General features: G+C 47.7%; 1 protein-coding gene across 2 annotated transcripts; it reads right to left on the bottom strand.

Annotated features, from left to right (window-relative positions):
- Positions 1-4: 4 nt before the first annotated feature.
- On the bottom strand, positions 5-23,098 carry SZRD1 (SUZ RNA binding domain containing 1). 2 transcript variants are annotated; one of them, XM_088790205.1, is made up of 4 exons: positions 23,004-23,098; positions 6,354-6,403; positions 4,360-4,614; positions 5-3,100 (listed from the first exon to the last, which is right to left on the bottom strand). In XM_088790205.1, exons 1-4 carry the CDS (start codon positions 23,052-23,054, stop codon positions 2,998-3,000), a joined length of 459 nt encoding a protein of 152 aa, XP_088646331.1. In that variant the 5' UTR covers positions 23,055-23,098; the 3' UTR covers positions 5-2,997. The 2 variants fall into 2 exon arrangements, with proteins under 2 accessions (XP_088646331.1, XP_088646332.1); XM_088790206.1 differs by having other exon boundaries at positions 4,360-4,611.
- Between the last annotated feature and the right edge of the window lie 4,901 nt (positions 23,099-27,999).

Raw genomic sequence — 27,999 nt, 5'->3', positions numbered from 1 at the left:
GCTCTGACAAGTTTAAAACATGTATTTAAAATACAATTTATAAAATGCTTAATCTGCCGACTCAGGAGCCCGCGGTGCGGGGTGGGGTGGGCAGCTGCCGCTAGACCAGCAGAGCAGGACTGCAGGGGTAGGCCCTCCCTCCCCTGCCCTTCTGTTCAGACACCTAAGGAGCCCATGTGCACCCTTGGGATCACATGGCCAGAAAACAGGACCCCAGAGGCTTCCGGAGTTTCTGCTTCCCAGGGAGGCTGGGGCAGCCCTGCCGGCCCATCCCTGAGCAGAGCGTCCCCAGATGGGGCAGAGCCGGGGATGGCAGGGCTGGACAGGGCAGGGCGGGGCAGTGGGCTCTGGAAGGGGCTGATGGGAGCAGATAGGGTGTTGCCTCCTGCCTGCAGGTGGGGAGCACCCTGATTGAGTGGGCTAGAAGGGTTGGTCACCAGGCCCAGACCCCCAGCTCCTTTGGTTATAGGCTGACAGAGTAGTGGCTCATGGGAAGCGGTTAGCTGGAAGGTCTGAGGCTGGCTCATGGGGTCAGGGAAGAGCCGGGGGAAGGCGGACAAAGGGGGGGGCAGCAGCCTCAGGTTTCTGCCCCCCCTACCCCCGGGGGTTTTCCGAGCCAAAGCCTGCAGCTTCCTTAAAAAAAAAAAAAAAAAAAAAAAAAAGGAAAAAAAAAGCACTTAAGGAAAGTTACAGCTACCACACACACACACACACATACACACACACACACTCCAAACCGTTCTCCCATCTCCCCTCCCACCTCCCCCTAATACAATAGTTTCCTGTTTTCATTTCTTTCTTAAAAAAATTTTGCCTGCCACCTCTCCATCTGGGAGCCAAAGGTATGACTGCTGGTGGGTGGTGACAGGCACACGGCGGGCAGAAACCCATCTTTGGCCGGAGGGAGGGGGGAGCGCCAGTCCCTTCTACATCTTCAATCCACACACACCCATCAGCCATCTTCCCTCTGGCTCCCGGCAGGGGAAGGCGGCAAGAACAGGTGGTCCCAATGGCTGAGCAATCAGCACTTCCGGCCTTCCCAACTGGCCTACCCCTACCCTTCTCCAACTGAAAGGAGAGTCTCACCTTGGGCCAGAAACCACTCTTACACGAGGGACGGACGCTACACAGTTAGAATGAGGAAACCTGGTCAGGACAGTGGAGCTATAAAGACAGCAGCCAACATTCTCCCTTGCCCACTCCAGGAGGTAATTCCCCATCAGAACAGTCTGTGGGCACAACTCAACACGCTCGGGTCCTTACTGACTGAAGCTCCATTCCAGCTCTGCTCATGGACCATTTCTGGGCTTCACAGTTAGAAGCCTGTGCTGCGGACTAGTTGCTGATTCAACTAGCAGCTGGCCCTTCCTTCTGAGGGGACGATGGAGTGTGACATGGCTTGCTGTGCCTGGCCCACATTCCCACAGGGCAAGGCTGAGAACCAGGCGAACCAAAGGGGAAGTGAGCCTGCAAAACCGAGCCTGCCACCTGAGCCACCACAAGCTGCCCTAATCACAAAATGTCACACCAACCACTCCAAAACTCATCCACTGAGTGGGGAGGCTGGTGGCTGGCTGAGGGATAAGGCGCAGTGCAACGGAAGAAGACCAGAAAGCCTGAGGAGCCAGACGGAACACACACAGGGCTGTCCTGGGCAGCTGCCCTCTTAGCCTCTTCCGCCTCCAGGAGCCAGAGCAAATCTCTAGGCTCCAGGGACAGAGGCGAGACTGCCTTCATTCCAGGCCCTCACTCTGGAAAAAGGGGGAAGGGTAGCCTAGGTCTGTGGGGAAGCAGCCTGTCACCACCAGGCTTCGCAATGCACAGCCCATCTTCCCACATGTATTCAGAATGGCCTCCTCCCCGGGGACTGATCTCACAAAGGAAATGTGCCAGCTGTGGTTACAAGCTGATGCCATCCAGAGATGGCGTTCCTCAGACACCGTCTGACCACCCCAGCGGGAGGCTGAGTCCTGGAGCCAGACTCTGTCCTGGCTTTCCTTGTGCTGATGCAAAATACTGAGCGAGTCTCACCTCCCTTACTTCTAAGCTCAGGGGGGCGGTCTCACTCCCTGCTCTCTTCTAGAAGTAGCAAGGCTGGCTGGTAGGGAACCACCCTGAGGGGTATGAGAAAGGGAAGTCTGTTCACTTTCCCCATCTCCCAAAATACTAGAGGTGGGGCTGGCACCCTCCCCAAGCTCTCTGAGCCTGTAGAACGAGCCCAGTCTCAGGTAGGGCCAACATGCCCTGGGACTTAGCTGGGGGTAGGGAGGCATAGGCCTGGGGTGCTCATCTGTCCTGGGGGCAGAGAGCCCTGCCCCTTTTCTGGGCGGCAGTAGGAATACAGAAGCTAAGCTCACCAAAATCCTATTGGTTCATGTTCCTAGTGAATTTCCTAGAAACATATTTAAGTAGAATATCAAACTACCCCTTCTCAATTAAAAATTCATTAAACTGCTAAAACTCCTCCCATGCACTTTTTCTTGCAAATCAGATATTTGTATAAACAAACAAAAATAGAAAGGAAAAAAAAGGAAGGGTATTTTTAGCTAGAACTCGCTTTTAGGTGATAAGGACGTGCACTTGGGGTGGGTGGACGGGAGTTCTCATTTGAGCTTTGAAATCCCAAATTAATGAGCATGATAAACTTATTGCTGGCACTGGCTTGACCCCAAGTGGCCAAGTGGCACTGCCTGACTCTCTACTCTGAGTCCTCGGTGGGTCCCCCCAACCCTTCCCTAAACCCCACCCTTTCCCTTTCCATTGACTTGGGACAGCCCTTATAGATGTGCCAATCACAGTGGGAAGGGGGCAGAAGGGGGGAGGTCACAGTGCATGGGGTTCAAGGTCACAGTGGGCAGAGCAAAGGGGATCACAGTGCAAGTAAATCAGGTCGTTCCCTCTGCTCAAGTCCAGCTGTCTGCCACGGCAGTGTGACCCGTGGCAGACGACCCAGGAGGTGGTGACGGCGGCAGCAACCGCATCTTTCTTCGCCCGCATTTATCTGCGCTGTTTGAAGCCTTGTGACCCATCGGGACCCAAAGGCTGTCTGATCACGTTATTCGGCTGCCTGCTGTCTTCGGGTTGGGAGATCCTGGGTGGCCTGAAAGGGAGAAAAGCAGAGGGAAGCCTGAAAAAGGATATAAAACAGGTCCCCAAATCTTAAAACCAACCCCCCCTGAAGCTGGGGCCAAAGTCACGGTGGCTATTAGCCAACTCTGGCTTCCTGGGGCCTGCTTCTTTGGCAAGCAGACACAGGGCACCTCCAGGTTGGGGAGCCCTGGTATGGGGCGGGTGCCCCACGTCCACCTCTTGCTCCTGGAGCACGCTTCCCCCCCGTCTGGCTCACCATCCTTTCTCTGCAGGCAGAGGGAGTGCTCAGGGCCCAAGCTGTCCCGAGGCAGTGACCACGGGCAGCGACCCTGCATAGAGCCATGTGGCACCAGATTCCTGAGTGCTGGAGCCAAGGGCAAGACCCCTCACCCGGAGCTCAGCAGTGCCCAGCACCTGCATGGCTGCCACCCTGCCGCTCTCCAATTATGGGGTTAGTGGCTGACTCCTGTTGCTACGGAAAACTAAAAAGAAAAGGACTTTTTCTACGCTGCCAAGTGAAGGCACAGAGGAGAGACGCGGAAGCCTAACTACCAAAATAATGAAGAGACGTACAGAAGGTGCACAGATTAATTCTTTACGTGCCACGTGCCAGAATACCGAGCCCAAGTGGGCTCTCAAAATTAGAAGAGGCTGTTTGAACAAATACTGCTTTACCAGGAGGTGACAAACTTAAATACAACCTCTAGAACAGCAGAGAAAAAAAGCCCAGGAATAAAAAAGAATTTAGAAAATTCACAAAAATATCATTCGGGGCTATTATGAGACCCAGAGGTAACATTTCAGCACTGAACTGGGCATTTTCCATTGTGCCAGGCAGGTTTCCTATACTCATGTAATTGCACATAACTTGATGAGACACGTATTATCGTCCCATTTTTCAGATTAGGCTATGAAGGCACAGAGAGGTTAAGCAGCTCTATGGTAAGTAGAAGTAAGTGGCAAAGGCAGGTTCCAACCCCAATAGATTTTGACACCAAGTCCATGCCTTGAAGCTCTAGGCCACACTGCCCCGATGCCCCAACAGTGTAGTGTGCCAGCAAATCACGACTCCTCCAAGCTTTCGGAAGCATCCAGCCAGTGCAGTACAACGAACCAGCCCCACCAGGTGGGCCAATGGCCAGAGCTGCGATGGTGCCAGCCCTGACTCCCTGGCTTCTGCTCCATGCAGCCAGGCTGCTCTCCGCCCCTCCCCTTCCAGGTGGCCTGGTGGTGGAAGGCTGGATGGTCAGCCCTGCCAGCTCCACTCACCTGTCGAGGATGGGTTTCTCTTGCTCCTCCTCAGGGCTGGCACTGCCCAGGATCCGCTTCCGGGCCTCGGCGTACTCTGCCTCCCGCTGAGCTAGGGACTTGACGGGAAGGGCTGGCCTGCTGGTGGAGTTGGGGCTGCTGACCACACCGTTGCTGGTGGGCCTCTTGAGGATGCGTATCTGTGGGGGGGGCCCCGTGGGAAGGCTATCGTCCTGAATCACAATGGGCACTTTGGGAGGAGATTTGGATTTCCTGCTGACAAAGAGCAAACATGGCTTCACAAGTCCTACCCTTGACTGCGGAGGCCCCAGCCATGCCCCACACCCACCCCTCATCACTTTCCTCCTCCTCCCCTCCTATTTCTACTCATTATTCTCTGGTCTCTGACCAGACATCAAAATTCTCACTCCTCAAGAAGGGTTTCTCGAAAGAGCAACCTTGCCAGAAGCTCACACAGTCTGCTCCTCGGCCCTAAGCCCGGGCACAGGGGGCTGGAACACCGTCTCACTTGCTGGGACTTCTCGCCCTGTTCATCACAGTTACACCAACCACTGTTTGGCCCCTGTGGCAAAACATGTCATGTCCAGAATCCGGTGACTTCCATTAAAATCCCAGCTTCCCTACACAGACCAGAGTGAACCAGGCTGGTGTGGTGGGAGCCCTGTAGCTTGGGGGTCAGCGGGAATCTTCCAACCAGCAAGGTCTTCCACCACGTGTGCTCAAACCAGTCACACCCTGCCAAGCAGCCCACTCCGCCATCCCTGCCTGGCATCAAGACAGGATTTACCAAACTGCCTCCGCCTTCCGGTGAGTGACCTGAGCCTCCCAGACACACTGGGCAGAGTCACCTGCCTCGCCAGGGCTCTCTGGGACCTGGATGCGGCGGGGCTGGGGTGAAGGACGAGCCTGGAAACAGGCTTGGCAGTGCTCAGAGGAGAAGCACTGTCCAAGGCTGGTGTGTGTGCACATCGGGCGATGTGTCCACAAGGACAGGTGGAGAACACCAAAGAGGAAAAGAAACAAAAGCCACGGGAGGAAAGGGATGCAGGCAGGAATGACCGCCCTCAACAGCCACGGAGACACACCCCCAGAGCAGTCAACGAGCTTCTCTTCAGAACCAAACAGCCCACAGGAGTCTTGTTTTCAGAGCCTTGGCTGTCAGGAGGGGTAGGGACTGGAGGAACTCAGCTGTCAGGGGAACTGGAACAAGTCGTGGGTTGGGCGGGAATGTCATGGGCAAGGGGACTGTCACCAGGTGTTAGTGTAGTTGCTGAGATGAGCATTCAGACAAGGAGCGAGCGATCTGATCAGAGGCGGGGAGCCAGGAAAGCGAGTGGGCGGGCAGGGCACGCCAGAGGTCCCTGGGGAATGTCTGTGCAGCCCATTAGGCAAGTCCAGAGAAGCCCTTTCCTCCTCCTCCCTGTCACCTGTCCCTGTGGGAGCGGACAGGTTACCTAAGCCCAGAGACAGACTGCTGCAGTCCACTTTCACCTGCTCTGGAAACCTGCTTCCTCGGCTGCTATGTGGGTGGGGAATGAAGCCGTCCTTAAAGGTCCAAGAATTTCCGAGAACCTTTTCTTCCAGGACACCCCTATAATTCCCTACGCCACCAAATCACAGAGGGCCCCGAGAAATCATCTGTTCAACTTCCTATGTCACAGAGAAAGAAACTGATGTCCAGAAGGGAAAACAACTTGCCCCAAACCTCAGCGCAACTGGGAGCAGAGCTAAGCCTAAAACCCAAATTTCCTGATTTGTCACCTCCCCACTTTCCACCACAGCACCTCACACAGGGCACCCTCTGAGGTAGGAGGCAGGTGCAACACTCCAGCTTCACTCCCCAAACCTCAAGCCACCATGTCCTTGAGGGCTGGCTTCGCTTGCTGCCCAGGGGCCTGACCTGCTAAGCCTAACGGCCAGCTGGAGAACACCGCTGACTGTCCAGCTCTCAAACGGCAGAGAGCATGGGTCCTCAGACCAGATAGCAGCCTTACCTCTCCTTTTGTGTGATCTTCAGTTTTTTTTCCAACCGTCTGTCTATTTCCTAGAGGAAAAAAATGTATATAAAAAGTGGAAAAATCTCTCTCAAATAAAAACTTATGTCTGTATTTTCAGAGCTAAGGGCAGTAAACTCTCTGGCCAGGGACGTGACTGTGTCCTTCAAGGTAATGGATGCGGACCTGCCTTGACCAGACTCTGGGGTTTGGGGACCTCACTCCCTGCGGGTTCATCTCCCTCCATCCCCACGGCCTTGGTGACAGGTCCAGACCTCATCGTTCAGCTGGGTTCTTTGCATCGCCATCACCAGCCTCCTGACTGCCAATTGGTCCGGTCCTTCACAGAGCCACGGAAATCAACTTTCTGAACACACATCTGGCACTCACTTCCCCACTTAGAATGCTGCATCTACCTGCCAGATCAAGTCCAAGCTCCTAAGCACGCCTCACCTGCACCTTCCTTTATCTTGTTCCTGTTTTACACCACAGCGAAGCTGAGCTCTTACCAACCCCCAGAACCCAGAGTGCTGGTCCACCTGCCTGCAACGTCCGCCCCCCTTGCCAACGCCCATTAACCCTGCAAAACCCAGCTTGGCTGTTCACCTGTGCTTTGTGAAGCCTTCTCTGTTCCCATACAGTTCATCACCTGCTCCTCAGAGGTAAGCTCTCCCTGGCACATTCCTTCATGATCACATGTATCACATATTTATCATCTCTCTATTTTTACTGTCAAGGATTTGAACTCTCTGTAATTAGCACCTAGCGGAAGGTCTAGAACAAAACCTTCCGTCTAGAAGGCTGAAGTCTGTGAAACTGGATGGCAGTCAGCCCTCAGCACCAGAAACCTCCACACACTCATGCACGAGCATCACAATGGACAGGGGGCAGCTGTGCACAGAGCACAGCCCCCATGTCCAGGCTCCTTGGCTGTCCACTTGCTTTTTCTTCCAAAATGTTCTACTCAATTGTCTTCAGTGAGGGCAAGACCATCTAGCTACTGGAGGGGGAGAAACTGGATGCAAAATTATGTATTTCTCTGGAGAGAAGATCTGTAACATTGGTTCTCAACCAGGGGTCATTCGGCAATGTCTGGAGACACTTTTGGGTGTTACTACTGGAGGGAGGTGCTACCGGCATCTAGTGAGGAAAGGCCAGGGATGCTGCTAAAATCCTACGATGCACAAGTGTCCATAGTGCTAAGCTTGAGAAACCCTGACTTAAAAGATACATGCGATTTTCAAAGGCGTCTATTACTCGCAAAATGTTAATAAGAATGCATTAGTACAAAGTCTTTGAAATTTGCTGAGATCCACCTCAGGGCCCAGTGAGCAGCCCGTTTTCACAAATGCTCTGTATGTCCTAAAAATGGCCTGTATTCTACAGTGAAGGGTGCAGTTCAAGCCGGTTAACTATATTGTTCAGTTCTTCTAAATTCTTACTGATTTGTTTGATCTACTGACTATGGAAAGAATCAAGAATTATTCTTTCGGCCCGGTGGCTCAGGTGGTTGGAGCTCCGTGCTCCTAATGCCGAAGGCTGCTGGTTCGATTCCCACATGGGCCAGTGGGCTCTCAACAACAGGGCTGCCAGTCCAACTCCTTGAGTCCCACAAGGGATGGTGGGCTCCGCCCCCTGCAACTAAAATTGAACACGGCATCTTGAGCTGAGCTGCCGCTGAGCTCCCGGATGGCTCAGTTGGTTGGAGCTTGGGCTCTCAACCACAAGGTTGATGGTTTGATTCCTCAACTCCCTCAAGGGATGGTGGGCTGCGCCCCCTGCAACCAGCAATGGCAACTGGATCTGGAGCTGAGCTGTGCCCTCCACAACTAAGACGGAAAGGACAACAACTTGACTTGGAAAAAGCCCTGGTAATACACACACTGTTCCCCAATAAAGTCCTGTTCCCGTTCCCCAATAAAAAATCTAAGAATTATTCTTTCTAGTAAATTAAAGTTTATCATTATGAAGTGAACCTTCTCTGCCTTAAAATTTATTAATATTAATAAAGCCATGCCAGTTTTCTTCTGGTTAGTATTCCCCGGACATGTGCTCCTCTCTCTTGTACTTTGCATCTTTCCAATGTCCTTATGTTTGTCTCCTACAACCAACATGAAGCTGGGCTTAAATCCAGTCTGACACTGACATGTGTTCTGATTGGTGCTGAGTTGTTAAAAATGTTTCGTTTTTATTGGAAGACCCAAAATATATTTAGGCAAGCACAACAGGCTGTATTCTGCGGGCTGGGAAACCTCTAGAATGAAAACCTCTCATCAAGCTTGGAACACAAGTTGATGCCCAATGACCGAATGGAAAAGGGGCACCGAGAGTGAGAGAACGACCTAGACGTTTTCTGTGAACTGACAAGACAGACACTCAGAGAAAATCTCTGCCCACAGCACAGTCTGTGTCAGAACCGTAATTCTTCTAAGTTTTTTCCTTTTTTTTTTTCAATACTAATACCAGTGTCACTGCCTGAGTAAATATTATGTCTCACGTTAGTCTAATGACCGTTACCTTGTAATGGCTTTTCGAGGTTTCCCACAAATAACTTATGGTTTTAAGGTTCCACACGGTATCATTTTACTCCAATCTGAAAATGAGGCTGCTGATTCGAGTTCCTCCATCATAAATGCAAAGTTTTCCATCTGTGGGCTGTAGATGCCTTCAAACGGAGTCAAAGCCAAGTGCCTCCCCAGGCCAGGCCCGTGACCGAACCCCACAGGCAGGGAGCACCGTGGGGAAGCGACGGGGCTACACGGCACCAGTGAGCACACGAGCTGTTATTTTACAAGAAACCCTAATTCAAGATTTTTATGGAAAAGCTCTAAATTTCTAAACCTTATTACATGACCCCTTGTTTTCTTATCCTTGTCAGGGCCAAATAAGATATATAGGCAAATGGGCCTAATATATTAGCTGGGTTTTTTTTTTCCATTGTGGTAAAATACAGATTACGTTAGCTGAATTTGAGGGGTGTCATCCGGGCTTCCTCTCAGGAGAGCACATCGCTTCCTTCTTTCTCTAGGGCCTCAGGGAAGACAGAGGATCTGCCCAGGCCCAGCCAAGGGAGCCTGGGTGGAGAAAAGCCCTTCCAAAGGGCATGTGGACTGTGCCCGAGTCTATCCCCAAACTAGAACATGCCCGGCACACTTGGCATGTAAAACTACTAGCTTTAAAAACGATGCCTTATGTCAATATAATGTTGTACGGCTATCAATACACTTTCCCAAACACTCCTTTTCTGCTCATACCAACCCTGTCTGATAGACAAAGGAGCTTTTAGCCTTCTGTCAGATGCTGGTAATGTGGCTGAGGGAAATTAAGGAACTTACCCAAGGTCCCAAATTATGACAGTACGTCATAGAGGCAGCCCTAGAACTAAATAAAGCTTTTGGAGGCCCTACCCCAGGCTGCCACACCCTCACAACTGCTCACACCCCTGGAAACGCTGGTTGATCCCTGAGATGTTGACCCTCTCTCCTCCCCATCGTCCCTGAAGCCACACCGCTTCCCGGCGCTCCAATAACTAACACTCCCATCAAAGTCCATCACATCAGGCAGGACCGCTTATCAGCGCTGAGGGGGAATTCTGCCATCAGATTAGAGAATGGGATCTAACCCAGCGGCTCCGGTGGAAAGCTGATCCTGGCCACCTCCAGATGGCCACTGGACACCAGCGTGCTCAGAGCCGTCCAAGCAGGGGAGGGAGTGCTCTGTGAGCAGCTGGAGAGGGGACTGCATCGCGCTCTGGATTCTGTCCAGGTATCATGAGTCAGTCCATTCTCTCCTTGCATAAGGCCATGCAATCAATCTGCTCTCAGATTCGTGCTCTGAAGAGCTGGACCAAGTGGAAACTTTCCTACAGGGCGCACACAAGAATATACGTCTCCAGAGCTGCAACAGCCCAGTGGAATTAAACAGGCCTCAGAATGTCGTGTGAGGAAGCATCTAGATGTGGGCCCCAACAAGGAATCTTATCACCTAAGGGCACCATCTCTTTTTACAAGGATGCAGAGAGCCCTGGCCCAAGGTCAAGCCTCCTCCTGTGTTAGAAGCACAACCTTCACGGCTAGTGAAAGAAACTCATAAGCTCATCAGTCTTGGACTCTTCGTGAGGAAGGGTCACAGGGGACAAGGCAAGTGTTAGGGCATAAGCACATCAGAGGTGAGGTGCTAAGAACGTTTGACTTCCTATGGCTTCCCCTGGAAAGGCTCTCTGTTTTTTGCCAAGTAGCACTGAGCAGACTCCAGAAGATGACGCTCTGTGCTCTCATCAGTGGAGTGGCCTTCTATCGTTGGGTCAAAATCCTAAACAAAAGTTCTGTTGTTATCAAACACAGGTATCACTTGCCCTGTGGGGTTACACCTCTACACAAATGAGGTCCATGCTTCTTGGTCTGTGAAAGACCAAGTGAAACCAAAAGGAAAGAGTGGAGGCAGGACGTCAGGAAGAACCACAGTGGGGAGCACGATGGTTCTGGACAGAACTGGTCCCTAGTGAGAGGGAAAGGAGAGGCCATGGCCAAAAGGTGAATGAAATCCTACGTCAACATCGCAACGTCATTCACGGAGGAAGAGGCACAGATTCACGGAGGAAGAGGCACAGCTTCACGGAGGAAGAGGCACAGCTTCACGGAGGAAGAGGCACAGCTTCACCGGCTGCTGATGCCCTTAACCACGTGTGAGCCTTGGGCAGAAAGTTGGGGGATGGAAGCACACGAGGGGAAGAGCAAGGAAGGGGACACCGCAAAGAGCCTAATTTGTAACACAGCCACACTCTTCAGAAGGAACAAAGGAGACAGAGAGGATAGGAATGTATCTGCAAGGACAGCAGGTTACAAAGACAGGGCCATTCCTGTGACATTAAAAAATGGATGAGAAAGGGAAAAAGGTGAGAAGGGGGGAGGAGAGGAAGAAAAGCAAAGGAGAGAAAAAAGAACTAGGCCTTGGTACTGTCTTGATTGGAATGTTCAAGAAAGAAACAGAGTATCAGTTCACCCAGGGGTGATGAGGCCCTGGGGGACCGATGAAGCCCTGGAGGCAGAGTGAACAAGCCCAAATCTGCACCTGTTCCACTAGGGGGGTGGGGGTGGGAGTGGGTGCCTGCTTTCTGGTGCCTGCCCTGCCATCACCTGCTCCCCTAGGCCTCCCCGCTGAGCTGCCCTGCTCCATCACCGCGTCCTCTGGTCACCAATGCAACTGACACACTCCTAGTACTCCAAGTCGTCCTGCATACATGGAGGTCTAAGACCTCCCCCTGGTTCCCAGCTCTGAGCTAGGAAGTAATTTCCTTTTTATCAGCAACAGTTGCCACGTAACTTTTCTCAGATAATTTGCCCCTCTTGGTCAGTCTGCATTTCAGAAGATGACATTTTCTGATCTTCCTCTCAAATTCAAGGAATAAGGACTGGTCTGTGCTCTCTACATGTAAACACGGGGGGGGTGGGGGGGGGGGTTCTGAAGAAGAGACAGGAACCCCGAGCATACAAGGGTTTCTCTCAGAACCAGAGCGGACAGGTCCTGTGATCACAATGCCACCATGTTAGGTAAAAAGGCAAAGCGAAGATGCAGAAGGTGAGAATACCTTCCGACACACCCCGCCCTGAGCCCCACCATGGCAGGCAGTGCTCATACGGGACCAATCTCTCTAAGTCGCGGGCAGGACATCAGCGCCCATTCCCCTGACTACAGAGTCCCCTGTGCCAGGGTCTCCTGGGAGAGCAGTCTCCCCAGCAAGGCACCTATCTCTCCTATACCATGTCTCTGGATGGGATTCTGGCTCCTCCCAAGTGGACCCTAATTTCACTTAGGAATAAAGCAAAAGAACTCATTGAACCAGCAAAACCTGGTGTAAAACTATCAGAGAAAAGAAAAGAGTCTCTGTACCTTTAAAGTGTATCACTGGCTATGTTCAAGTGCAGCCTTGCAATCTACAGAAACTTTTCCAAACAACTTTCACATTGATTAGTTTATAATTCTGTGTTTCACCCCCGCCTTGTTTCTCTATGTCAGTGGTGTGGCAGAGCCCCGCCCCAGCAGAGCTGGCCACCTCCAGTGCCCCTGCTTCTTCCATACACACACACACACACACACACACACACACACACACACGCTAACTCCAGAGAGGGAAGCACCCAAAGTCCTATCACCCCCAGGTCTGATGCTACAATGACGCTTCAAGATCAGTCAGGTTCAAAAACATTAACTCAACTCCTGAGCAAATATGACTGGATTAAATCAGAAGAAGCAGAATTCAGAAGCTGAGAAACAAAAAGATCTATGGGGGCACATGTAGGTCATGAACTCATCCGTTGCCTTTTTAATACAGACTCAGGTTAGTCTGTTTGAAGGTTCCATTGGCTACCAAACATTCTTCCTTCCTCTGTTACTCCCACAGCAAGGACAAACATTCCACTTTAAGTGGGCCCCTGCAGGGCACAGGATATAGTCCTAAAATCCCCTCTAAGGAAGTCTATGCTTTGTTAATGTATCTCGAAGACCATTTTCCTCTTGCTTCGTTGTAACAAAAAAAGCTGGAGACAAACATTTATGGAAAACTTACTCTATATCAAGTAGGAGAATTGCTAGATGCTGGAGACCCAGAGGGGAGGAGGCAGACCTTGCTGATGAGCAGAGCCCAGAGGAGGGAGAAGACAGATAAACAAATCAGTCGTATGAAGAGTGTTTTGGAAAGAAATGGAGAGCGCACTCCTGCTACGACAAGTCAAGGAAAGCTGCAGGAACTTGAAGGACGAGAATTTCAAGGAGAAGAGAAGAAAGAGGCATAAAACAAGTTGGGGAGAAAAGAGAACGAAAACATGAATAGAGGGAAAGGAAAAGGAAGAACTCAAAATAAAATACTTCCTAACCTAAGAGATTCCAACCTAGAGCGGCATCGTACAGTGAGCCCATCTCTCTTAACTGAGGTCTGGAAAACCACCTGACATTACTTCAGCTGCCGTCAGCAACGGTCTTTATTGGTTGGTATCAACACTATTCACCAGACACTGAGATTCCAAATACTCTCTACGTGTCCAGAAAAACTTGGAGGGAAAGACACAGAGTAATCGCTTTATTTTCATTTTGCCAAGTAAAGCTATTAGGGGCCAGTCATCTACTGGCACGGTCACCATGATGTCACAAAATAAAGGACATGAAATTAAAAAGAATGCTACTCAAAAATCTGCTGCAGAAAATTAGTTAATTCCTACGGCCAGCAAGATACGAATTTCAAGAAATTAGGGGTACCAGAAAACTACGAAGGGCTTTGGGGTGGTATGCTGCAAAGACAAAACAGTTCTTACTTGTTTGTAAGGGAAAACCACTTCCTGCTTTCTTTCCCAAGTTCGCTACAGCTTTCAGGATCTCTCTGCGCCTGCCCAGGAAGAGGAAATGCTTTGGGCACACTCTCCAGCTATGCCACCCAGTACGGTGGGGACCGCCACGTGCCTGGAGAGCACTTGACACGTGGCCAGTCCAAACTGAGGTGTGCTGAAAGCGCCAAATGCACAGTTCCCAGACTTAGTACAAAAAAAGAGTGTAAAACAGTTAACATATTTTCAATACTGATTACAGGTTAACACAATACTATTTTGGACCTATTGGGTTCAATGAAAAATATTAAATTTCACCTGTTTTTTATCCTTTTTAAAAGTGGCTTCTAGAAATTTTAAAATTAGATATAGGGCTCACAGATACTTCCATTGGACAACACTGCTTTGGATCTAACCTTAGAATAAGATGTATAGAGGTATTAATACATCTGCTGTACATTTACTCTTTCAGCAATGAGCAACTGAGCACCTTAGGGACCCAGGGGACACACTGATTAGTGACGCGCAGAACCTGCTCCGATGAGTCCTATTTGTCATGATGGCATAACAGCAACTAGCAAACCAACAACAGCACCAGCCACAGCCCAGGCGGCAGTGCTGGGCGCAGGCCCTGCTGAGTAACCTTCACCATCTCACTGCAATGCAGCTCTCTGACCCCACCGTCCACTGGAACTGTTCCTGTCAAAGTCACCAATGGCCTCCACCGCTGCCCAATTCAGTCTCTTCATTTCCCTCAACCTCTCAGCCGCATCCAACAACGCTCCACGCTCCTCTCGTAAAGCACTGTCTTTACTTGGCCTTCCAGGCGCCCCTCTCCTGGGCTCCTTCCTCCTCCCTGGGAGCGCCTTCTCGGACTCCATATTCCATTTCTCCTCTAACAGGAGGGAGTCCTGTCCTCTCCTGACCCTTCCCAGTTGGAGAGTTTGTACGTCTCTTTTGTTGACTTATTAAGTGATCTCATCTAGATCTCACTGATATACAACTGCCAAATGGACATTCCCTACTGGATTTCAAAAGGTACCTCAACTTATACCTCAAACCAAACTCTGATTTCAGCCCCTCACCCATGCCTGCTTCTCCCACATTCCCTCTCCCCACCTCATCTCAGGGACTGCAGCCTTCTAGCAGCCCAGGCCAAAGCCGTTAGACCCCATCATCTCTGAGGCCCCCTTCACACCCCACGTCAGCAGATCTTATTGGTTCTGCTTTCAAAACAGATCCTGAATTTTCTTAGCACTTCTGCTGCTGTAACCACGCTGGTCCAAATGATCAAAAGCCTTCAAATGGACGGCTCCAACAGCACCTACTGTAATCAGTCTCTGTGCTTCCTCTCTTGTCCCTACAGTTCAGTTTACACAGCAGCCAGAGTCATCCTTTTAAAAACCAAGTTAGCCTCTGCTCACCACACTCGCGTGGCTTCCTATTTCAAGGTGACATCCATCACGGCCCATTGGTCTGTCTCGACTGCATCTGGCTCCCTGCTACCTCTGCCCTGCTCTCCTACCACTTCCCCCTTCACCCACTCCTTCACATCGGCCCCCATTGCTCCATAGATAAAGCAAGCACGCTCCAGCCTCAGGGCCTTTGCACTGGAGGTTCCCTCTGCCTGGAGTTCACTTCCACCAGTTTCTGCACAGCTTGCTCTCACTTCCCCCAGGTCTCTCTGCCTTCCATATTTGAGAGGTCTTCTCAGATCATTTTTTTAAAAATGGTACCCCTGCCAGTCACTTTCTACGCCCCCAATGTTTCATTTTTCTTCCTTGTGTGTATGAAACATCATTTACTGTTTACTGTCCATTTTCTCCCCTAGAAGGTAAGCTTTGTGGAGCCAGAATTTGAACTGAGTCTACCTGGGTCTGAAGGTAGGGACACTATCTATACTCAAAATAAGAGCGTTGGCTGCTTCAGGCATTTCTCAGCAGCAGTGGTGGCAGCCGGGTTCTCCACGCACCCACCACAGGTAAGAAGGCACTCGGTCCTCCCTTGACCTCCTCTCATCCTCACCACAGCCCACAGGATGTACAGAAGCCTGCTGCGCTCAGAGGTCAAGTGATTGCCTCAGGCCACTTCACTAGCAAGTGACAGAACTGAACGCTAAACCTCAGCAGGCGAAAGCAAACATTCAGGAGAGTGGCTGGTGGATGGCCACAGGAATTAATTAGGGAGGACAGAGGCTGACAGGTAACACCAACCTGCCCGCACCCCAGGCCGGCGTCCCCAAGGAAGGGCTCTAGCAGTAGCAGAGCACAACAGAGCTGAATTCTGAAGATCTTAAGTCTATGAAGAAGTACCCACAAGGAAATAATTCTTCAGCAGAGAACAGGCCCAGTTTAGATGTATCCCAGGTGGAGGGCCTCAGAAACTCTGTAACTGCCGTCTTGAGACACGTATTGGTCTGGCTTTGAGTGCCTCTTCAAAGGGTCTCCATGGGGGAGGGAGTCCATACAGAGCTTTACTTTAAAGGAGTATTGGTGGTGAGCCCTACTCTTGGAATAAAACAGGGGGTAGAGTCTAAGAGGGCTCCCCTTTCTTCATGTTTACTATTGCTTTTCCCTTTTGGTTTTCACACAACACTAAGTAATACAACTGTCAGAAGAAACAGTACATTAGTCCTCAGGGGAGCAAGAAAGAGGCCCCTCACTCCGCCAGTCTTAGGAACTTTGCACCCGAACTGGACAGAGGCCACGCGGACAGTGGCTGGCCAGCCAGGGAACAACGTCCTTTACACTCAGGGCAACAACACTCTCTGTCCAACACCCGCCTTGGAACGACGCTGCATTTACCGCTCAGCACCACATGAGACAGATGAGTCCAATTTTACAAATGAGGAAAATAAACCTGAGAGAAAGCCAGGCAGTGATTTGTCCGAAACTCAGACCTGGCACTTAAACCTGAGCCCAGTCTTCTGACTTCTATTGCCACAGCTGCTGAAAGTGGGTCACTGACTGGCAGAGGCGACTTTGATAATGAAGACAGCAAGGCTCCTCTCCCAAAGGAGATATTAGGCCTTCAGGCAAAGTCACTACACCTCCCCCCCCCCCCCCAAGTTCTATTCTAACACCAATGGCACGCTCAGCAGAGGCAGCAAACAAGGATTCCAGGGCCAAGCCAATAAAGAAATGGCTCCACTGGGCAGGCCGAACACAATAGGGAACAGTAACATGGGGGGGGGGGGGCTGTGGAGGAGAGGAGGGCAACCAAGACCCAGGTAAAGGGATTCAAATTCAGTCTTTAAAAAACAATGTGCAACCTCCCCCCTCCAAAAAAAAACCACTTTAGGCCAAATACCCAGGGGATGCCAGTCTGCAGGGACAGATACAGGGGTCCTAAGGTGGCAGAGTTGTGACGTCTTCTCAAGAGACCTAGAGCAAAACTGATGTATATTATCTCTTCCCATTGGCCAGATGTTAAAAAGTTATTTCCCATTCATGACTAGGATTTTAACCAGCACCTCAACTGCAGTCACTCTTCTTAGTATTACAACCAACAGCAGTGTTGTCCTTTTGGCTCTTAAGTCCTAGTTTTTCAGAGACACAAAATTTATCAGTTCAATCGTCCAGGCTACAGAAGCAGGGTGTGGATCTCAGGAGAAACAAATAATACTTCAAAGGAACTAACAACTAAGCATAGTGAAGCACTTAACTAGTTAATTATTTACTAAGAAGCAAAGGTAAACGAATTGTCCCAAAAGGTCCCTACAGTGAAGCCAACAGCCAGGGCTGGGATAGACCGTTGTGATTTCCTCTCCTGGACAATGGCAGTAATAGTTTCTACCCTCACTAGCTCACAGATCCCTTTGAATGTGACAATGAATGAAGGTAAACATGCATTCCACCTGGCCTATAGCGAGCCCTCAGGATGCTATCTAAAAAGGGGCCTATGGGATTTGGCAGCTTACGGGCAGTGTCCCTTCACCAGTGAAATGTGCAACTAGGTGGCAGAAACAACTGACAGCCACAGGATCACACGTGCTTTCATTTCACAAGGCAGGAAGGCCGGAGCATGAGCGATGGGGAGTTAGCTCTCAAGGTCTAGGAAAAGTGGTGACAGCCCTGACCTTTCCAGACTCAAGTCGTAACTGTACAATCTCATCTAAGGATCACGCCTCTGAAGAATGCAACTTTAACTGTACATATTTATTATTCCTCTTAGAAAGGAACGACTGTTATTTCCTGTGTTCATTTAATAAGGGAAAGAGTTCTGGGTGTGGGGAAGGGATGACAAACGGTGAGGGACATTTTGAAATGTCTTACCCTCAGGGATAGGATTCTTTGTTTACATACAGACCACTGTTGGGATTTGTTGCTAATTGTGGCAATTAGAAACACTTGTAGTGGTTGGTTTTAACCTTTATCTTCCCATCAACACCCTGCATAGAACTGGATTTTACAGAGAAGCAAGGTTGGGCAGAGGCTAGCAGAGCTAAAAACACTTGAGATGAGAAATCTCTATGGTTACTACTTAAAAAAAAAAATTTCATTCTGTATTTGGCCACAGATGTAAGTAGCTAAACTCCACCTTCTCCTAGGAAACCAACAAGTCAGTAGTTGTTCTGACAAGCAAAAATTTTCTATTCCTGTAGGTAAACTGTGCAGGAAAGAACACACTACACTTCGTGAAGGTTAGCGTAGCGACCTGATATAGCCAGAAACCGGTGCTAACTGTGTGGGGGGCCCCCCACAGTGGAAACTGGAAAGAAAAGGCTGGCCCCAAGAATATGGTTGAGTCATCAGACCTAAACAGTGCCTTCTCTCTTGCAGGAGTTTACCGAAAGCTTTAGAACAATACACCAAGTTCTCTCCTGTTATAGAAGGAAAAGCAAGCAAGCCTGTGATTGCCCGAATTTTCAGCCCACAGCAACCATGGCAGCTCTTTTGAACAGCCAGAGCACGCTGAGAACAGGCCCCCATGCAGCCTTAATGAAAAGGGCTGAGAAGTTACGAGTGAAAAGCTCATTATCCTCCTTCCTTTGAAATCACAGAGAAACAGACCTTTTTCCAGAGTCCCAGGGACAGACTGCTTAGCGCCATCATATGGAAACCGGTCAGTTGCTTTATAGGACCTCACAGTCCCTAGCACTGCATCTTCCCCGAAGGACCAGGAAGAGCTTAGAAACGGCTCCTTCAGGCCCAGTGCATCAGGGTTTGCGCTTTCTGATAACACAAATCTGAAATGCCTTCTTTAATATACAGACATAAACCAGCACCAGGTGGCCCTGAGAGAACTGTTATTTGCCCATTACCCACAGCCACTGCACACATTCCATAATGACAGCAGTTACAGGTAGTGCTGGAGACCCCAAGTAAGGTGGCAGCCATGATTAGGGAGAATGGCTTCTTCTCTAAAGAAAGACAAGTAAATCAAAGTTTTTATCTCTTAAATTAAAATCTAACTACATCACTGCTCTGCGGGAAACACTTTCAAAGCTCTCTTCTGCTTTGAGGAAAACCTCCAGAATCAAGTACAAGGAGGCCCTTCCGGATCGGGCCCCTGCATACCTCTCCGGCCTCATCTCTTTCCACTGAGGCCTGCCAACCCCCTACCCTCCAGCCAGGACAAAATACTGCAGCTCTTCCAATGCTGGACTCTCTTCTCTCGCTGCCTCCTTTCCTATGTGGCCATTGGCACTACACTCTACCTGCCCTCCCAGACTTACTGCTTAATCCAACTGGTCCTTTGAATCTTAATTAGGCATCGCCTTCTCTACAAGACTGTCTCTGATCCCAGCCATGGTACCCCACCTATGCCTCTTCCAAAGAAAGTGCTGCCTTATCTGTTTGACTCCTCCCTGGACTGTGTGTGCCCAATGCCGGGTGTCCAGCAGGTATGCCATGTTTACTGACACCTTCCTACGGGCTTACATACCACCCAGCATCACTGATGGGGTCATGTTTAGATGACTGGCTGAATGAAGCTGCAAAGAAAACACAAAGTTGAATTCTTAGTCCAGAAGACTTGTCGTCCTTTAACTTACTTAAGATGCCTCTTCTTCCAATGGCTACATGACTTGCCCTTGTGAAAAAGGATAAAAGGCAACTTTCGAGATGCAAGGAAATTAGAGAGGTTGCCAATGCTTTATTGCCAGTCCAATTTTGTTCATACACCATCTACCTTCCCCTAGGACTGGAGTAGCTCATTACCAACAAGATGGACTAGCATATATATATACACACACATACATATATATACATATATATACACATATATATAACAAGAAATATGAAGCTTCAAACCATCAGAAACTGAGCAAACTATTCATCTGCTATTTGGGGAGAGCGCAGACGTCTTCCAATTACAAAATGCTCTATTTGTCCCTTGAGATATGCTTACGACTCAGGACACAATTTAGAGTTTGCATCAACATTAACTCAATTTTACATTTTTATTTCTCCCGAAGGCAGTATATTTTTAAAGCATTTTCTTGGTGAAATTTAAGTTATAGTTCTTGAATTGTCCTTTGATTGGGGATGTAACTCCTTGGGAGGAAACAGGTAAAGGAACACTTTTACATTAGGTTAAGTGTTCACTATACTAACTAAAAGCAAAGAGCTGCCTATTTATAGAATATATGAGGTGCTTCTCAAAGTCAAAGTCTTTCCAAAATGACACAATAGGACTGTATTGAGTATTCTGAAGATATGCAGGAAGCAATGACCTCAGATGTACTGACAAGAGAGAAATTCTAGCATGATGTCAGAAACTTTTTGTGGTGGAGGGCAGGGATCAAAAGCCTATACTTTCAAGGATTAAAACTGCTTCTGGATTACATAAAGTTTGAATGTTCACTTTAAGAATTAGTCAACCCCCATTTGCTAGTCCTCTTGCCACCCAGGTTTATTATTATTATAATTATTTGCAAGAGGGGAGTAACTTAATGCTCATTACCATGTATCAGTTGAAAGGCAGAGTAACTTGAAGCTAAGACTTTTAAATATGCAACTGGCTACATCTGAAAGACATGTACAGTCAGTTGGCATCTCAGTGATGTGAACACAGTTTCATCCCCTCTCTGGCTCTCCCTCCTTCAAAAGTGCACATTTATAAGACCCTCTGTGAAGTGTGAAAAGAGAATCAAATTCATGAGAGCCTTCAAACATTAAGCCCAAGGTAAATATATTAAAAATGAAAGTTAATGCCCAACTTCCAAGTCTTCCGCAGGCCCCCGGGTAGGAGGGCAGAAAAATGCTAGAGAATGAACCCAGCTTTGGAGTCAGACAGGCTGAGAGTCAAATCCCAACTTCCCCACTTTGTGTGTGACCTTAAGCAAGACAGGTTACTCCCTAAACTCGGTTCCCTTGTTTATAAAAGGAGGATAATGCCTCTTCAAGTTTCAATTAAATAACAGGTACATAAGGGAACTTGCACTTTGGCAGTTACTGCTCATTTTGTCAATGAGGCAAGGTTTGGGTTCCATCTCTGTACCTGTAGCTTTAAAAAGGATTTACTAAAATAAAGGATAGTAGAGAAAATACTGGACAAGCATCAGAAAGATCTAAGTTAAACATCTCTGGGGTGTATTCAGCTGTAAAATGCAGTCCTGGGCTAACAGATCTCTAAGCAACTCACCTATCTGAAAAACTAAAGTAACCCCCAGATCTGGAAGCCTACATTCATTTTTGTTCTTTTCATTTTATTATTTGTTTAACATGAGGAACTCATGTCTCTTCGAAATAGGTGAGGGAAAAAAGAAAAAGCCAAGATGCTCAAGAAATTCATCATTTGAGTCACACCCAAAACGTAGGCCACGCTTTTTTGCAGGGAGCAGGCATGAGGGGTGTCTGAATGATTCACTAATAGTGGTAGGCAACAACAAACTCCTCTACCGGAAATTCTGCATTCTCTGACACAAAGTCACTGCTAAGCACTCACTGCCTAGCACATAGCAGACACTCAAAAATGTTTCTTGATTGAATAAATACCAAAATGACACCTGTTGCTCCTATAAAAACTTTGAATTGCTCTCCTTACTCAAGACAAAATCCAGGAAAGACGGTCGGCACATAACTGTACTAAATACCTTCGGAACGAATTAATCCTTTATTCTCAATTATGCTAAGTGGAAAAACAAACACTGTGGGGGAAATGCTGAACCACCAAAAGAAAGGGGAAAAAAAAACCCCTTCCAAGCCAAGTGTCAATATTCCTGTAAAGATACACCCACTGCTGCGAGGGTCAGTTTCTTGGTCTCTTCCGGAGCTGACAAGCACCCTCAAAGGCGCTTGGACATGAAAACCCGGCTCCTGTTCTACCCTTGTACACTCGGCTCTCCCCGCCCTACTCCCAACAATTAAACCTTTAAGGTGGATGTCACTCGAGCCAGCACTGAACAGACATAAACATGGGGAGGTCAAAATGACATCTCCCCATCTTCACAAGGATCACCATAGAACCACAAAATCTGGAAAGATCAAATTAATCACGAACCTAATAGAATTGCCTGTTCCGGCTTGGGATAAACTATTTTCGTACAGCTGCTGGAGGCAAATAAAAACTCCAAAAGCAAGTCGAACTGTCTGTCCATTTTCCCCTCCTCTCCCAGGAATGCGGCTACTTTATACTGTATAAAACACACACACACACACACCCTCCCCCGCTCCTTGACCCCGGCGAGCACACTCCGAGACCCTCCCTCCGGGATCAGATCGTTGGGTGATCCCCGGGGAGAAGGGCTGCCCGCTGGCCTTACGGGTCTGGCAGGGTCTCCGGGAGACCCGCCTGCAACTGGCTTTCAGAGTAAAACTGAAAGAGAAAAAAACCCCAGACTCGCCCACCGTGGCGGATGGCGCAAAGCGGTGGGGGATTTCAGTAGAGAGTTGAGGGGCCCAGAGACGACTCAATTTCCCTTCCTGCCCTTCTCAGGAGCCCGGCATGCCGCCCAGGTCCACGCACCACCCGCACACCCGACACACACACACGGTGTCTCGCTCATCAGAGCACATGAACTTTAAAATGGTGCCTCGGGCAGGAGCGGGGGGGGGGGGGTCCGACAGGAAAGGAAGGGTCAAAGAAGCCCGGGACGAGCTAGCGGGCGCGGGGACTAGGATGAGACCTTGGGTGGCGGGTGGGGCGCTCCGGGTGACGCGCAAGTCGGTGGGGTTGGAGGGAGGCGCACCCGGCAAAGGTGGAGGGAGAAATGGAACGCGGCCCCTTTAAGAGGCCTTCACAGCGCTCAGGGACCGGGGGCCTCTCCACCACCCCGGCCCGGCGTGTGGGGCCCTTCCTTGGGGAGAACCATCCCCGGACCCGCTCCCGGGAGGCTTTCCTCACGCCAGGTCCCTCCCGGCCCTGCCCCGGGGCGGCGGCTCCTCCTTACCCCGCTGTCTGCCGCCTCCTCCCAGCTCTCAGCGACCTCCTCATCTTCCATCTTACTCGCCGCTTCCCTCCTCCCCCAACCCCCTCCACGCGCCTGCGCCCTGATACGCGCCTCCGTCGCGGGCGCCGGCACGCAAGGCTTTACTCAATGGACCCCGCCCCCTGCCAAGCACGGAAGAGGCTCCAGGCAAGGGCCCAAGATCGTCCAGAAAGCCATCATGGAAGAGGGCAGATAAGTTAAAGTTGCCATTTTCCTTAATGGCAACGTGTTGCATCTCATACTGAACGGGAGTCCCTGTGAATCTTCGTCTTGAGTACGGGAAGTGTGTTCTTTGGAATCATCTTTTCTAAGGGCAGGCGATTACTGAAAAACAAAAATTTTTAAAGTGAGTTGTAGTTTTCATAAAGTGCAGATTATGGTTTTTTTCAAAATTCTGAAAACATTTTTTATCTCAACAAAGGCTGAATAATATTGGCTGATGCATAAGAAATTTTATTATTTCTATCTGATAGGGTGAAAATGATGACAGTATTTTCTGCTCATAAAGCAGTATTTCAAGCATCTATCAATGTTACTTTATATTCTACGTGAGGTAAAGACGTTACTGTTATTTGGTAATATTGCACCTGAGCTGGACAACCGGAAAAACCACGAAAGTTCTCCTGAGTCTTTAATGACAGATACATACATTAGCATTACCTTTAAAATGCATTTATGCATCTTCCTAAACAGTGTTCCTGTTTTATTTTTCTCTGGTGTATAAGTGGAGACCTTCGACTTTAAAGTTCAACTTTGGACACTTCCAACTTGAAGGAACTGTAATCTTATGCAAGTTACTTAAGGTTTCTGTGCCTTAATTTACCCCGAGTGTGAAAAAGAGAGAGAATAATAATAGTAGTAGCTGCTTCAAAGGTAGATTGTGAGCTTAAATGAATTACTATGCTGAGAAGCTCAGAACAGTGCTTGATCCATAGTAAGAGTTATCATTATGGGGGTGTTGTGCCTGCCTTAAGATTTATAATTTTCACCTCTCTGACCAGTGTTTCCCAAATCACAAGATCGGGGGGAAAAGCAAACACCATGTGTTTTTATTCTCACTGACATGTTCCTGTAGGCCTGTCGGTATTAAAAACATGCCATTCAGTAGTCTTGCATTTGGCTACTATAATCAAGTTATCTGAGTTGGAATGTGTTTTTTAGCATGTCATGAATTCTTCTGAAGGAACAGCTTCCTGTTGTGAAATTTGGTCATTTGTGTTCCTAATGATTATTATTATTGTAAACTGCAGTTGTGTGTTGTTCATTTAGAAGTTAAAGTGACATGCTTACTAATTCTCTGGTTTCACCATTTCCTACCTCTGAAATACCATTCATCTCTGGGTCTGTCCTTAGTCCACTGTTCTTACCTAGATGTTCGTGGTGTAAGCCACCCACTGGATGCTAAAGACTTCCAAAGTTGATTTCTAGCCCTGAACAGACCTGGTGTTTCTGATTCATACATATAGGCGTCTTATTGGCATCTCCACATGCATCTTCCACTAGCAGCTCAAATTCTCTACGTCTAAAATACAACACCTGACCAACTTCAAAGATAAAGATTTTGTCTTGTTCACTCTCTGGTACTATATTTACTTTGAATACATTCCCTCGTGAACTATTCTTTTAAGTGAATTATCCTGACTGAGCCTTGGCAACAGCAAGGTGGATGAGACTGTCTATCCAGACATCACTTAAGTCTCACTCTTGAGATGTGATTAGATTTTCATAAATGCCACTGACTGGCAGTAGTGACTCACAATAGTTTTAGGCTTTGTAGCTATAGCCTGTTACCAGCAGAGGGAGATAGTTTCTTACAAAATTTTATATTTGGCAGTGAGCCTTAACAAAGGAATTAGTTGGGTATTCCTGGGACTGAATTTTCTAGGAGACCAAGATAGAGAGATCTTGGAGAGGTCTCAGAATGCTATAAAGGAAATAGCTTTTGTCCCACCAAATGAGCAATCAGGAGGCCAACCATAGTTAATCATATGATCTTGGGCAAGTCCCTTCTTCTGAAGAATGAAGGGATGGGACTAAATAAACTCTAAAATTGAGGAAGTCGTGGAGGTTTCTTTCTCTAGGGGGAAAGCCCAAAATTTTGAGGCAGTGGCATATACAGGTATTGACAGAGACCCTAAAAGCATGAGCTTCTCCTTCTTGTAAAATATGTTTGATACACCACTGATGTGTGAAGTTTAGAGACTTGCACTCAGAACAGCCAGTACCTTTGATACACCACATAAAACATTCTGATATGTGATGGGAATATAAGAGCAAAGCCCATAGTGAGAAAAGTTTCCATCTGATGCACAAGCTGAGGCTATGTGGACAGTTGTGTTAAGGTATAAATGGCAACTTACCAATATTTAAAATGTACTTTTGCTCCAGCAGTTCCATTTCTAGGAAATTTGCCTGTGGATACATTTGCTCATATGTAAATAACAAAGTACAAGGATATTCATTGCTACTTTGTTTGTAGGCACACAAAAAATGGAAGCAAATTAAATGTCCATCCTTAGAAGATTTGTTTTAAAAATATATGATACAGCCATGTAAAGGAATCGAATGTAATTTGTTAACAAAATTAAGATGGTCCTAAATATCAAAAGGACTATAGTTATAATAAGTTAAAAAAAAAAAGCAAAATACGCTATGTATAATTTGCTGCTATTTTTAAGTTTATTTATTCATTTATATGTGTGTTTATGTATCTATGTTTGGAAAGATATCAGAAATTTGTAACAGTAGTTATTTTGATGGAGGAGAGAGGTTTACCTAGCAGCTATGGGACTGGATGGACTTAATTTTTATTATATGTTGTTTTGTACTTTTTTAATGTTGTTCTAGGTGCATAACTTACTTATTCTAATATATATATATATATATATATATATATATATATATATATATGAAATGAATTTCAGTGATTGATCAGTGGGATGGACTCTGAAGGAAAACTTTTTGTTTATACTTAGAGAGGTGACGGCCACCCCTCTCATTCTAGCCTCATCCCTTGTCTCCTCTCCAATTATGTCCTAATAGGCCTTCACCTGCAGAGAGATTATTCTAAAATACTATTTTCATTACAAATCCTCCCTGCCCCCAAATCTCTACAACCTAGGAGGTAATATCCAGTTTTCCTCCTGATATTCCAGACCGTATATATAAACTGACCTCAGTCTTACCTCTTCCTATTAGTCAGAAGCAACAGTATGTAGAGTTCAAGAGCATGGTCTTTGAAGTGAGACCATCTTGGTTCAAACCCTGCCTATGACCATGGATTGAGCTACTTAATCCCTGTGTTTTTATCATCTGTTTTTATCGTCTTCAGTTTTATCATCTGCAAAATAAGCACAATAATGGCACCTACTTAGTAGCACACAAGATTACATAATAGTGCGGCTGGATGGCTCAGTTGGTTAGAGCCCGAGCTCTCAACAAGGTTGTCAGTTCAATTCCCACATGGGATGGTGGGCTGCCCCCCCTGGAACTAAAGATTGAAAACGGCAACTGGACTTGGAGCTGAGCTGTGCCCTCCACAACCAGATTGAAGGACAATGACTTGGAGCTGATGGGCCCTGGAGAAACACACTGTTCCCCAATATTCCCCAATAAAATTTATTTAAAAAAAAAAAATTGTTCTCTTAAAAAATAAGATTACACAATAAACATTAACTTATTGTTAATTTTGCTTTAATAATACTTTTAGGCTTATCATAATTTATAATTTTACATTGATTTGCTTGTTTGTTGTCTGTCTCTCCCAGTAAACTGTAAGGGCCCTTCATGAGGACAGAAGCTTTGTTAGTTTTATTTAAAAGTATATTACTATATATATCACATGATTTGGCACACAGTAGGTGCTCACTAAATATTTGTTGACTGAATGCCCTTTTAGTTATCAAATTCCCAGTTCATTCATCAAATATTTAGTGAGTTCCTACTGTGTGCCAGTCTCTATATTAGGTGATAAAGTAGTGAACAAAACAGACAAAAATTCCTGCTGTCTTTTAGCTAGGAGATTCAGGGTAGAATGATTCTGTATTTGAACCTGTCCTGACATGATCCAGCAGTTCCAAACTTAACAGGGCATCAGAGTCCATAGAAAGCTGTAGAAAAGGTCTGAGGCAGGGTCTAAGGTGGGCTCTGGAACCTACATTTTTACAAGGAAGCACTTAATAGCTGGTCCAGTGTTTCTTTTTTCTTTCTTTTCTAAAGAACTTTTTTTTAAAGAGCATGTTTGTTTGTTTTTTTAAACTTTTATTTATTTTAAGTGTGTTTTTCCAGGACCCATCAGCTCCAAGTCAAGCAGTTGTTTCAATCCAGTTGTGGAGAATGCAGCTCACAGTGGTTCATGTGGGGATGGAACCCGCAACCTTGTTGTTAAGAGCACCGCGCTCTAACCAACTGAGCTAACTGGCTGCCCCTGGTCCAGTGTTTCTAACATTGAGTTCTGACAGGGTATTTTGGAGGGTGGTGGGATTGGTCACAAGTTCTGGGACAATTTTTAAGCTTGGGTTTTTAATGACATGATTTTAATATTTCCTTTACCATTTGTAATTGCCAAGTTTCTCTTTTGCAATGACATTTCCTAATTGAAAGACTTGAGTTTCTTAAATCAGTGTTTCTCATGCTGGGATTCCATGGGTGTATTCCCAGAGGTCTCTGCATTATTCAAGTTTGAAGAACACATATCTAGTGATTTATAGAGTGAGGAAGACCCAAGTCTGCTCAATAGCACCTTGCCTTCACAACTGGAGAGGGGACTGATCCCACCCTGTGTCCCAAGAGCTATCCCAGAAGGTCCACTTTATCCCAGAATGATGGGCTGGGCTTGAGGTTCCTTTGGTTTTGTTCTCAGTGGTGCAAAAGATGAAGTCTGAAGCCATTGGGCTCTCTATCTCTCGCGTTGCCTTAGACCACGTGCTGTTTGGATGGGTTCACGAAGGTTCTCACC

The sequence above is a fragment of the Rhinolophus sinicus genome, chromosome 14 (genome assembly GCF_057876585.1).
Source record: "Rhinolophus sinicus isolate RSI-liver-muscle chromosome 14, RSI-T2T, whole genome shotgun sequence".
In the NCBI taxonomy this organism is placed as follows: domain Eukaryota; kingdom Metazoa; phylum Chordata; class Mammalia; order Chiroptera; family Rhinolophidae; genus Rhinolophus; species Rhinolophus sinicus.
The sequence above is the reverse complement of the archived record's forward strand: the minus strand, read 5'-3'. Positions and strand labels throughout refer to the sequence as shown.

Excerpts from the sequence above, each read along its gene's own strand:
- SZRD1 (XM_088790205.1), bottom strand. The coding sequence starts at position 23,054 with ATGGAAGATGAGGAGGTCGCTGAGAGCTGGGAGGAGGCGGCAGACAGC. Across the intron at positions 6,404-23,003 it reads AGGAGGCGGCAGACAGCGGG|GAAATAGACAGACGGTTGGA; the intron begins GTAAGGAGGAGC and ends TTTTTCCTCTAG. Across the intron at positions 3,101-4,359 it reads GAGAAACCCATCCTCGACAG|GCCACCCAGGATCTCCCAAC; the intron begins GTGAGTGGAGCT and ends TCTCCCTTTCAG.